Source organism: Salvelinus alpinus, chromosome 18 (genome assembly GCF_045679555.1).
Source record: "Salvelinus alpinus chromosome 18, SLU_Salpinus.1, whole genome shotgun sequence".
Lineage (NCBI taxonomy): Eukaryota > Metazoa > Chordata > Actinopteri > Salmoniformes > Salmonidae > Salvelinus > Salvelinus alpinus.
Window position 1 is genome coordinate 42,217,859 of NC_092103.1, and position 13,310 is coordinate 42,231,168.

The following is a 13,310-nucleotide window of genomic DNA, read 5'->3' on the forward strand; positions in this document are numbered from 1 at the left end:
ACAATTTAAACAGTTGCACATGTTTGTGATATATCCCAGACCCAAAACCAGTATCAATGTCAAACCCAGTCTCTGACTAAATCAGCTAGTTGACAAAATATACATTAATATGCCATTGTTAGTCATTCTGTACTGTAGCTGCATTAGCTAGCCCACCACATAACCTTGTAGAATATCCTTATATTACCTTTGGAGGGTAGAGAATGCCGTTATGTTCCTAAAGTCCCGACTTGTGGGGTAGACACAAAGACCAACAACTAAAGGCAGGATAGAGTTGATGATCGTCTTTAGAGCCACCAGGCTTGAATCTCCCCTCCTCCCCAGCCTGGATGGGTTATACTATAGTATATTTAGGTTTAAGCCAATGAATGTGAAGTGCTCTGTCACAAATGGCACCATATTCCCTACATAGTGTACTAAGGCTCTGGTCAAAAATAGTGCTCTATGTAGGGAATAGGGTGCTATTTGGGACGTAGGCTTAGCTTGGCTTCTATGGAAAGAATTCTTGGAGGCCACTTCCTGAGTGGCGCAGTGGTCTAAGGCTAGCTGTGCCACTAGAGATCCTGGTTCGAGTCCAGGCTCTGTCACAGCCGGCCGCGACCGGGAGACCCATGGGGCGGCGCACAATTGGCCCTGCGTCGTTAGGGGAGGGTTTGGCCGGAAGGGATGTTCTTGTCCTATCGCGCTCTAGCGACTCCTGTGGCGGGCCGGGCGCAGTGCACGCTGACACGGTCGCCAGGTGTTTCCTCAGACACATTGGTGCGGCTGGCTTCCAGGTTAAGCCTGCATTGTGCGGCTTGGTTGGGTTGTGCGGCTTGGTTGGGTTGTGTTTCAGAGGATGTACGGCTCTCGACCTTCGCCTCTCCCGAGTCCTTACGGGAGTTGCAGCGATGAGACAAGACTGTAACTACCAATTGGATACCATGAAATTAGGGAGAAAAAGGGGTGTACATTTTTTTTTCAAAAAATAATCCTCAGAGGCCATTATATGGAAGGTTATAGATAGTAGGGTCATCAATAGGGCCTTCTATTCACCTTTGTGCTAAAACTGGCTACCACTGAATTCAGGTCAGACTGTAAGCTGTGGTGTGTATGGCAGGACAGATTTTAAAACTGGAAAAGTCTCTAATTTTCTCATTTTGTAGAGGCTATTTCTCTAATCTCTTTACTTAATTTAATTTGCCAAAATAGACCTTTAACATTTGAGTACTCTTCCTGAAGAGGACAATTCTCTTCCGAATAATTAAATTGATCCTAATTCTTACCAAAATAATGAAATGAGTGCATTGTTCCATAGTTCACCCACAATCTTTTCACCCTATATAACCTAGGTGTCACACTGTTTCTGTTCTCAACAATGCTATACTGTCGTCTTCTTTGCTACGACAACAACAACAAGTTAACTAAAGCAGAAACAGTCTGGTACTCAGGCTAAAGATACTCACAATGAACCACAGTCTCAATCAAAACAGGGCCTCGTTTATGGGCCTGGTATGGAATCGTCAAAATTATATTTTCTCTTTCCACTTAAGCATGCCTTAATTTACTTTATGCTACATGCTAACAAGCATGCTAACTAGCCTGTGTCATCCCTGCCGTTCTCAGGACATGCTTATGCAGCTGGCTAAAGCCGTGGCTAACGCCGCCGCCGCCCTGGTGCTCAAAGCAAAGAACGTGGCCCAGAAGACGGAGGACTCTGCACTCCAGAACCGCGTCATCGCCGCAGCGACCCAATGTGCCCTATCCACCTCCCAACTGGTGGCCTGCACCCGGGTAAGAGAAGAGAACCCCAACATCTTTACCACACATTAACCATCTATTGTCCCATGTTTGTCATTTAGACTTGGGCGGTATACCGTTTACAGGGGTATTTTTTTTAAATACTCCTCCCCCTTTCTTACCCCTATCTCTCCCTCCCCTTTTCTTACCCCTCTCTCCCTCCACTTTTTTTTTTACCACTATCTTTGCCTTTGCTTTTTCTCTCCTTTCTCCCCTTATCCTTTTTTGTCTTACCCCTCTCCCTCTCTCTCCAGGTGGTCGCTCCCACCATCAGCTCTCCGGTGTGCCAGGAGCAGCTGATTGAGGCAGGCAAGCTGGTTGCCAAGTCGGTGGACGGCTGCGTGGATGCGTCTCGGGGCGCCACCGGCGACGAGGGGCTCCTCAAGCAGGTGGGCGCCGCCGCCACGGGCGTCACCCACGCCCTCAACGAGCTCCTGCAGCACATCAAGCAGTACGCCCACGGAGGCCAGCCCATAGGGCGCCACGGAGAGGCCACCGACCGCATCCTGGACGTCACCGAGAACATCTTCAGCTCCATGGGAGACGCCGGTAGGCTGGGGGATGGGAGGGGCGGGGCTACAAGAGGTCAAGGGTCAGCAGTCATATTGGAGTGAGATAGCAAAGATGGTGGATTAAAGATGTCCCACTCATGCCTTTTACCATTGAAGAAAATGGTCACAGTTCAGGTCTGCTTAAGGGGGTGGCTCTCCCATAGGCAGCAATGCGGTAGCAGCTGGGTCTGGTCTGCTTAGTTTATTGACTGTTTATGAACCTGAAAAAAGGAGCGAGTGAGATGTCTCTGGAGTCTGCATCTCAAAATTGCATCCTGTTTGCAAAAAGCAATTTCAAATGTTTGTCTTATTTCCAAAAAGCAGTACAAAAAAAGTCTAATTTGACATGTTTTAATATGACAATATGATGAGGAAGTGGATTGTTGTATAACTTTTTGTTGGTAAAATACTCCCTGACTTTTAAGTTTTAAGAGGTTTATTAAAGGAAAGATCCAAATGCTGCCTCTCCTACCGTTGCCTTTTTCCTAGTGCCAGAATCAATAAAGGTTAGATGAATAAATGAGGATTTAAACTTCAATAAAAACTAGATGAATAAATTAGGATTTAAACATCAATTAAAAACTAGATGAATAAATGAGGATTTAAACATCAATAAAAACTAGATGAATAAATGAGGATTTAAACTTCAATAAAAACTAGATGAATAAATTAGGATTTAAACTTCAATAAAACCTAGATGAATAAATGAGGATTTAAACTTCAATAAAAACTAGATGAATAAATTAGGATTTAGACTTCAATAAAAACTAGATGAATAAATGAGGATTTAAACTTCAATAAAAACCTAGATGAATAAATGAGGATTTAGACTTCAATAAAAACTAGATGAATAAATGAGGATTTAAACTTCAATAAAAACTAGATGAATAAATTAGGATTTAAACTTCAATAAAACCTAGATGAATAAATGAGGATTTAAACTGTATTGCCTGCTGCTTCTCTCCAGGTGAGATGGTGCGTCAGGCCCGCATCCTTGCCCAGGCCACCTCGGACCTGGTCAACGCCATCAAGATGGACGCAGAGGGCGAGTCGGACCTGGAGAATTCCCGCAAGCTGCTGTCAGCCGCCAAGCTCCTGGCAGACGCCACGGCCAAAATGGTGGAGGCTGCCAAGGTCTGTTCCACATGAGCTACTGTTCCCATCCTGTCCCCCGTTCCACCAAGGTCTGTTCCACATGAGCTACTGTTCCCATCCTGTCCCCCGTTCCACTAAGGTCTGTTCCACATGAGCTACTGTTCCCATCCTGTCCCCCGTTCCACCAAGGTCTGTTCCATATGAGCTACTGTTCCCATCCGGTCCCCCGTTCCACCAAGGTCTGTTCCACATGAGCTACTGTTCCCATCCTGTCCCCCGTTCCACCAAGGTCTGTTCCACATGAGCTACTGTTCCCATCCTGTCCCCCGTTCCACCAAGCTCTGTTCCATATGAGCTACTGTTCCCATCCTGTCCCCCGTTCCACCAAGGTCTGTTCCACATGAGCTACTGTTCCCATCCTGTCCCCCGTTCCACCAAGGTCTGTTCCACATGAGCTACTGTTCCCATCCTGTCCCCCGTTCCACCAAGGTCTGTTCCACATGAGCTACTGTTCCCATCCTGTCCCCCGTTCCACCAAGGTCTGTTCCACATGAGCTACTGTTCCCATCCTGTCCCCCGTTCCACCAAGGTCTGTTCCACATGAGCTACTGTTCCCATCCTGTCCCCCGTTCCACCAAGGTCTGTTCCACATGAGCTACTGTTCCCATCCTGTCCCCCGTTCCACCAAGGTCTGTTCCACATGAGCTACTGTTCCCATCCTGTCCCCCGTTCCACCAAGGTCTGTTCCACATGAGCTACTGTTCCCATCCGGTCCCCCGTTCCACCAAGGTCTGTTCCACATGAGCTACTGTTCCCATCCTGTCCCCCGTTCCACCAAGGTCTGTTCCACATGAGTTACTGTTCCCATCCGGTCCCCCGTTCCACCAAGGTCTGTTCCACATGAGCTACTGTTCCCATCCTGTCCCCCGTTCCACCAAGGTCTGTTCCACATGAGCTACTGTTCCCATCCGGTCCCCCGTTCCACCAAGGTCTGTTCCATATGAGCTACTGTTCCCATCCTGTCCCCCGTTCCACCAAGGTCTGTTCCACATGAGTTACTGTTCCCATCCGGTCCCCCGTTCCACCAAGGTCTGTTCCACATGAGCTACTGTTCCCACGAGCTCCTGTTCCCATCCTGTCCCCGTTCCACCAAGGTCTGTTCCACATGAGCTACTGTTCCCATCCTGTCCCCCGTTCCACCAAGGTCTGTTCCACATGAGTTACTGTTCCCATCCGGTCCCCCGTTCCACCGTTGAGGATTTATGAGCGTGGCTGAAGGAATGGAGAGGCCTCCTTTTAGGAGCTGTGTGTGTGTGTGTGTGTGTGTGTGTGTGTGTGTGTGTGTGTGTGTGTGTGTGTGTGTGTGTGTGTGTGTGTGTGTGTGTGTGTGTGTGTGTGTGTGTGTGTGTGTGTGTGTGTGTGTGTGTGCATCGTTTCTGTGTTTAAAAAAAAATAGTTGTTTAGTCTTTTTTAAGTTTAAGTCTGCTGTATTGAGGATTTAGTTAGCAACTTCCTCAGTGTGCTCGCATGCGGGTGGAATATCCTCTTGGTCTAATGGTTATGATGCTGGTTTCCCTAGCGGGAGACCGGGGTTCATATCCCACTTGTGACATTAACGTGCTGATGTGTGTGCAGGGCGCAGCCGCCAACCCGGACAGTGAGGAGCAGCAGCAGAGACTGAGGGAGGCAGCAGAGGGTCTACGCATGGCCACCAACGCGGCTGCCCAGAATGCCATCAAGAAGAGGCTGGTCAACAAGCTGGAGGTGAGGACACAGTCAGACATCCTTCTCTTGATATTACTGGATCTCAACCAGTGTTTCTCCTGTCGTTATATAGATTGGATTGGGTGGGCCCCCCTCCTAACTTTGTTACAGCCCACTGCTTAAAAGAGACTGGTACTTTCCGCCTGGAAATTCAACTAGGGGAAATGCTGACTTTGCTGAAGTGTATGGCCATTTAGATATTTTAACATTACACATTACTACTAGGGCCAGGAGTTTTTCAAGACCACCTGACCTCCACAACAAACAGGCTCTAGTTAAAGGTACTAGTTAAAGGTACACATGGGCACTTCTTTAGAGTGAAAATTCCTTTTCCAGCAATATCAATAAGACAGTATCATGAATATCAAACCGTTTATGATGTAAAAAGTTAGAGACAATTTTAGGAGAAGAGGTGGGTCTTTTAAACAGGCGGATATACTTTCGATTCAAGCCTCTTACCCAAGAGCCCTAGAGTGAAAACGTATCTTAGTCTCTCTGTGTTAAGCCTTGTTTTCATGGAAGTAAAAATAATAAAACATCTCGGCTTCTCATAGCAACCACACAAGTCAAATCAAATCAGTTTATTTGTCACGTGCGCCGAATACAACAGGTGTAGACCTTACAGTGAAATGCTTACTTACAGGCTCTAACCAATAGTGCGAAAAAAAGGTGTGTGTGTGTGTAGGTAAGTAAAGAAATAAAACAACAGTAAAAATACATTTGAAAATAAGAGTAGCAAGGCTACAGACACCGGTTAGTCAGGCTGATTGAGGTAGTATGTACATGTAGGTATGTTTAAAGTGACTATGCATATATGATGAACAGAGAGTAGCAGTAGCGTAAAAGGTGGCTTCCCATAACAGCCAAATAAGTAAGAAGCCCTTGAGTGGTGCAGCGGTCTAAGGCACTGCATCTCAGTGCTAGAGGCGTTACTACAGACCCTGGTTCGATTCCAGGCTGTATCACAACCGGCCGTGATTGGGAGTCCCATAGGGCGGCGCACAATTGGCCCAGCGTTGTCCGGGTTAGGGTTTGGCCGGGGTAGGCCGTCATTGTAAATAAGAATTTGTTCTTAACCTTGCCTCGTTAAATAAAGGTTACATAAAAATAAATATCAGCTGCATGTTCAATCACCTCTCTCTGCCGTACAACCACCTATCTCTGCCATACAACCACCTCTCTCTGCCATACAACCACCTCTCTCTGCCATACAACCACCTCTCTCTTCCATACAACCAACTCTCTCTGCCATACAACCACCTCTCTCTCTGCCATACAACCACCTCTCTCTGCCATACAACCACTTCTCTCTCTGCCATACAACCACTTCTCTCTCTGCCATACAACCACTGCTCTCTCTGCCATACAACCACTGCTCTCTCTGCCATACAACCAACTCTCTCTGCCATACAACCACCTCTCTCTCTGCCATACAACCACCTCTCTCTCTGCCATACAACCACCTCTCTCTTCCATACAACCACCTCTCTCTTCCATACAACCACCTCTCTCTGCCATACAACCACTTCTCTCTCTGCCATACAACCACTTCTCTCTCTGCCATACAACCACCTCTCTCTCTGCCATACAACCACCTCTCTCTCTGCCATACAACCACCTCTCTCTCTGCCATACAACCACCTCTCTCTCTGCCATTCAACCACCTCTCTCTCTGCCATACAACCACCTCTCTCTCTGCCATACAACCACCTCTCTCTCTGCCATACAACCAACTCTCTCTCTGCCATACAACCACCTCTCTCTCTGCCATACAACCACCTCTCTCTCTGCCATTCAACCACCTCTCTCTCTGCCATACAACCACCTCTCTCTCTGCCATACAACCACCTCTCTCTCTGCCATACAACCAACTCTCTCTCTGCCATACAACCACCTCTCTCTGCCATACAACCACCTCTCTCTGCCATACAACCACCTCTCTCTCTGCCATACAACCACCTCTCTCTCTGCCATACAACCACCTCTCTCTCTGCCATACAACCACCTCTGCTGGTGCCCAGCAGCTAGTTCTAGGATGCGTCCCAAATAGCACCCTGTTCCCTATGTAGTGCACTACTTTTGACCAAAGCCCACAGGGCCCATAGTGCGCTACTTTTGACCAGAGCCATATGTAAGGAAACAGGGTGTTATGTGGGATGCTGCCCTAGTGTTAAGTGATATCGTAGGCCCACAAAAGAGCTTTGTAACTGAGAGGGAGGTTTGCAGAACTTATGAATGGCCGTGACTTGTCTAAGCAGAACTTATGACTGTCTGACTTGTCTAAACAGAACTTATGACTGTCTGACTTGTCTAAATCAAATGTTATTTGTCACATACACATGGTTAGCAGATGTTAATGCGAGTGTAGCGAAATGCTTGTGCTTCTAGTTCCGACCATGCAGTAATATCTAACAAGTAATCTAACAATTTCATGACAACTACCTTATACACACAAGTGTAAAGGGATGAATAAGAATATGTACATAAAGATATATGAATGAGCGTTGGCCGAACGGCATAGGCAAGATGCAGAACTAAACAGAACTTATGACTGTCTGACTTGCCTAAGCAGAACTTATGACTGGCGGTGAATCTGTCAGTGAACAGCAAAACAAGCCTTCCGCAATATTACAATCGTGGGAAATCACAGGTTGGAAAGCAAATGTCTACTGCTGAAAAGAGAAGAGGCTAATCCGTATGCTGTAGGCTACCAAAATATTAGATCAACTTCCAAATATTGTTTACAAAGTAAAGCAAGAGAGACAGGCTTTTGGCACGAACGCATCAGCCATCACCGGCAAGTGACCGGTGCATCATCGGCTGAGTCAGTGAAACTGGAAAGCAGTTTTAGGATGATAATTTCCTCCTCAGGTTGTAGCCTACAATATGTGTGTCTGCACACACAGCTCACTATTGATGGATTCAAGACAAGGATGTTTTTATTGATGTCAGTGTCAAAGTAGCCTGTCATTTTGATTATTTGTGCGCAGCATCATGATTGCTAAGATTGATTTGTTTTATTGCTTGCATTTGACAAATTTGATAAACTTAACCTTAATGTATGCATTGCTGAAATTAACCAACCCTGGTGTTAGTTAGCAAGCACATCGGTTTGGAAACCTAAGTTGAAACTAAACTGACAGTCTTTTTTTTTTTCACACTTCGTTTCCTGTCAGAACGCAGCCAAGCAGGCCGCCGCGGCCGCCACTCAGACTATAGCCGCCGCCCAGCACGCCGCCTCGTCCAATAAGAACCCAGCAGCCCAGCAGCAGCTCGTCCAGAGCTGCAAGGTGAGAGCTCCGCTGCCATGACAACCCAACCATCACTCTTCCTGGTTTCTGGTCCTGTGGGGTCAGGCATAGGTCACTGAGTACGAGTGTCATGCCTTCTCAAATTTTCTCTCGCTCTCTTTTTCTCTCTCTCGCTCTCTCTCTTTCTATTTTTCTTTTTCTCTCTCAGGGGTACAATTACTGTAGTAAATCTCAAAGAAAATATTTTTGACTTTGCCATTCTGAGTTAGATTGTAGTTCAGGTGTTCTTCATTGTACTCTGAACATGAGTGTGGAAATATCCCCTTTCTATACACTGAGCTTGTGATTTGCCATGTATGCAGTGATGTATGCAGTCATGTGAGCAGTGATGTATGCAGTCATGTAAGCAGTGATTGCTTCATTGCACTGTAAGAATGAGAATAGAGCATTGTGATTTTGATAGTGTGTGTGTTTAAGTGTATGTTATTGTTTTTACCTTGACCGAACTACACATTTTCCATTTGATTGGTTGGTTGATAGTGTCATTAAGTGGCCCATCTGTTGGTGTGTGTGTCAGGTGGTGGCAGACCAGATCCCTCAGCTGGTCCAGGGGGTGCGTGGCAGCCAGTCCCAGCCCGACAGCCCCAGTGCCCAGCTCACCCTCATCGGGGCCGGCCAGAACTTCCTCCTGGTGAGACCCTCATCTCTGCCCTGCACTCATAATGTTTTTTTTCTTCTGATTCTGATATACTTTCACAAAGAAGGATGCTTGCCTAAAAGGAATATGACACAAAACAAGGAAGCTTGTCCTCTGAAATCTACTGTAGCCAATTTGATTTATTACAAACTACACCGGAACAATGTTTTAGTAGCATGCACCTTTGTAGAAATAAACAAGTTAACCCTTTCCTTCCTCCATCCACTCCGCCCTCAGCCTGGTGCCAAGATGGTGGCGGCTGCCAAGGCCACAGTACCTACCATTGGCGACCAGGCCTCTGCCATGCAACTCAGCCAGTGTGCCAAGAACCTGGCCACTGCCCTTGCCGAGCTCCGCACGGCCGCACAGAAGGTACCAAACACCCCCCAAACGCACTCAACAAGGACCTGTTGTTTGACCTTGTTAGCGCTTTCGCTAGTGGAATTAGCTAGCTAGCTTGCTCCATTTAGCTGAAACACTGTATTAGCGGTTTAGTTTGAGAAATTAGCGAGTTACAGTAGCTTGCCCTGTAACTAGCTAAAATACTGTGTTAGCAGTTTAGCTAGTGGAATTAGCTAGCTACAGTAGCTTGCTCCGTAACTAGCTGACACACTGTGTTAGCAGTTTAGCCAGTTGGAATTAGCTAGCTCACTCCATAGCTAACTTGAGTAACACCACGGTAATATAGCACTAGAGTTAGAGGTTTAGCAGGCCCGGTCTTGCTCAATATGGGGTCCCTATTCTGTTCTGTCTTCCCTTTCTCCACTTCCTGTGTTAACGTCCTGTCATGTGATCCAGGCACAGGAAGCATGTGGTCCTCTGGAGATCGACAATGCTCTGACGGTGGTCCGAGGCCTGGAGAAAGACATGGTGGAGGCCAAGGCCTCAGCTGGCGATGGCAAACTCAAACCCCTGCCCGGAGAGACGGTGAGAGTCACACACACACACACACACACACACAATACACACACAGTACGCCTTGCATATGCCATATGCGTACTGTGCTTGTAGCCTAGCAGGAAGTTTGACACACACACACACACAGACACACAATACACCTTGCATATGCCGTATGCGTACTGTGCTTGTAGGCTAGCAGGAAGTTTCACACACCACACACCACACACACACCCCTGCCCTAGTAGATGGCAAGCACATGCCCAAATACACACATTTTCACAAACACACAGTACTGTACATGCAAGCTAACCACAAGTTGTTCACAACCCATCTCTCCCACGGTCTTCCTGTCACAAGTCATGTGACAGGAATAACTTGTGACAAATGAACTACTGACTTTCAGCATGCATATAGGGAAGGGCACTCAACTTGTACTGCACTGACACAGATGACTGGCTAAAAGAAATGTATAATAAGATGAGTGGCTAAAAGAAATGGATAATCACATGATAGTGTTATGGAATGTTATGTACTATTTTAAACTCTATATAACATTTTAATGTTGCTGGACCCCAGAAGGAGTAGCTTCTGCTTTGACAGCAGCTAATGGGGATCCTTAATAAATTCAAAATACAAATAGTTGGAGCTGTATTGTTAGATTTCAGTGCAGCCTTTGATGTTATTGATCATAAATTGTTATTGGGGAAAAAAACTTTACATCACCTGCCGTCACATGGTTGGAGAGTTATTTATCCAATAGAACCCAGAGAGTGTTCTTCAATGGAAGCGTCTCTAACATCAGAAATCTACAGTGCGGTGTCCCTCAGGGCAGTTACCTTGGGCCGTTCCTCTTCTCTATTTTTACCAATTATTTGCCACTGGTCTTACAAGAAGCTAAAATGACTACGAATGCTGATGATTGAACACTCTACACATCAGCACCTCTAGCCAGTGAGCTCACTGACACTCTTAGCAGGGAGTTGCAGTCAGTGTCAAAATGGGTAATTAACAAGAAACGGGTCTTAAATACATCTAAAACTAAAGGCATTGTATTTGGTTCAAAACATTCTCTAACACCTAAACCTCAAGAGGAGTTGTGTGTAAAGGGTGTGGCCACTGAGGAAGTTGAAGAAGCTGAACTCCTAGATATAACATTGGATGGTCAGTTATCATGGTCAAGTCATATTGACAAAGTAGTTGTTGAAGATGGGGAGAAGAATGTCTGTTTATAAAATATATGTTGCATTTTTGACACAAAAATGAACTGTACTAGTTGTTCAGGCTGTGGTCTGGTCCCAACCTGATTACCGTCTGGTAATATGGTCAAGTGCAGCAAAGCTGCCGCTGGCTCACGACAAAGCAGTACGCTTTACTCTGAACTGCACACACAGAACTAACATGAACAACTTGCGTGATAGTTTTTCATGGTTGAGGAAAAATGTACATCTCTTCTAGTCTTTTCAAAAAAACATTTGTGTGTTGAAAATGCCTTAACACTTGTATAATCTATTTTAAACAGACAGACATACCTCACCAGACACACCACTATGGGTTCCTTAACGGTGCCCAAACCATAAACAGATCTTCACTTAGTTATCTATAGAGTCATGTTATGGTGGAATGCTCTGCTACCAGAAGTTACTCAGTTATCTATAGAGTCATGGTGGAAGATCTGCTACCAGAAGTTACTCAGTTATCTATAGAGTCATGTTATGGTGGAATGATCTGCTACCAGAAGTTACTCAGTTATCTATAGAGTCATGTTATGGTGGAATGATCTGCTACCAGAAGTTACTCAGTTATCTATAGAGTCATGGTGGAATGCTCTGCTACCAGAAGTTACTCAGTTATCTATAAAGTCATGGTGTAATGCTCTGCTACCAGAAGTTACTCAGTTATCTATAGAGTCATGGTGGAATGATCTGCTACCAGAAGTTACTCAGTTATCTATAGAGTCATGGTGGAATGATCTGCTACCAGAAGTTACTCAGTTATCTATAGAGTCATGGTGGAATGATCTGCTACCAGAAGTTACTCAGTTATCTATAGAGTCATGGTGGAATGCTCTGCTACCAGAAGTTACTCAGTTATCTATAGAGTCATGGTGGAATGCTCTGCTACCAGAAGTTACTCAGTTATCTATAGAGTCATGTTATGGTGGAATGATCTGCTACCAGAAGTTACTCAGTTATCTATAGAGTCATGTTATGGTGGAATGCTCTGCTACCAGAAGTTACTCAGTTATCTATAGAGTCATGGTGGAATGATCTGCTACCAGAAGTTACTCAGTTATCTATAGAGTCATGTTATGGTGGAATGACCTGATACCAGAAGTTACTCAGTTATCTATAGAGTCATGGTGGAATGATCTGCTACCAGAAGTTACTCAGCCAAGTTTAGCTTAAAAAACAGATATAAAATACATGATCACAGCGCCTCTCCTATTTCTAAAGATCTGATTGTACTGTATATAACAATATGAATATGTATATATTCCTATATATACAACTCTTGTTTTATTTCTAGTTTGAATTGATTGTAATTAGTTGTCTATTACTGTTCTGTATTTTCATGTATTTGTATGTTTTGTGTGGACCCCAGGGAGAGTAGCTGGCACATTTGCAGTAGCTAATGATCCTATTAAACTAAACTAAACTTGTAGCCACATGCACAGCGGTAGGTAGGCTGGTGTCAACACCCACCACAGAATCAGGTAGGTAGGCTGATGTCAACACCCACCACAGAATCATGAATCATGCCTCAGCACCCATCTATGGGTCTGTGCCTACATGATGATTACAAGTACCAGACTGTGAGAATTCCAACCACAGTGCAGACACTTACGAACACACACGCAGAGAGCAGTCTGTAAAATGAAACCTGATATACCGTACAGTAGGAATAATTAGGATTCTTGACCACTCACTCCTACTCATGTTACTTTATTTAATTTGTTTGTGTGTGAAGATAAGAATTATACAAGTGGAAGTATGTGTGTGTGTGTGTGTGTGTGTGTGTGTGTGTGTGTGTGTGTGTGTGTGTGTGTGTGTGTGTGTGTGTGTGTGTGTGTGTGTGTGTGTGTGTGTGTGTGTGTGTGTGTGTGTGTGTGTGTGTGTGTGTGTGTTTTTGCAGCTGGAGAAGTGCTCTCAGGACGTGGGCAACAGCACTAAGGCTGTGAGCTCTGCCATCGCCCAGCTGCTGAGTGAGGCCACCCAGGGCAACGAGAACTACACAGGTAACTACAGTAGTGAACAAACTGGTCACCCAGGGCAA

At 45.5% G+C, this 13,310-nt stretch overlaps 1 protein-coding gene across 2 annotated transcripts in view; it reads left to right on the plus strand.

The window, feature by feature from the left end:
* tln1 (talin 1) overlaps positions 1-13,310 on the plus strand; it is a 142,169-nt gene that overhangs the window by 70,968 nt on the left and 57,891 nt on the right. For both annotated transcript variants that reach the window (XM_071351904.1, XM_071351905.1), the window contains 9 exons: positions 1,606-1,773; positions 2,034-2,328; positions 3,298-3,464; positions 5,061-5,189; positions 8,366-8,479; positions 9,018-9,131; positions 9,375-9,509; positions 9,936-10,064; positions 13,170-13,272. In XM_071351904.1, coding sequence (XP_071208005.1) covers positions 1,606-1,773; positions 2,034-2,328; positions 3,298-3,464; positions 5,061-5,189; positions 8,366-8,479; positions 9,018-9,131; positions 9,375-9,509; positions 9,936-10,064; positions 13,170-13,272 — 1,354 coding nt within the window. The remainder of the gene's footprint in view (positions 1-1,605; positions 1,774-2,033; positions 2,329-3,297; positions 3,465-5,060; positions 5,190-8,365; positions 8,480-9,017; positions 9,132-9,374; positions 9,510-9,935; positions 10,065-13,169; positions 13,273-13,310) is intronic.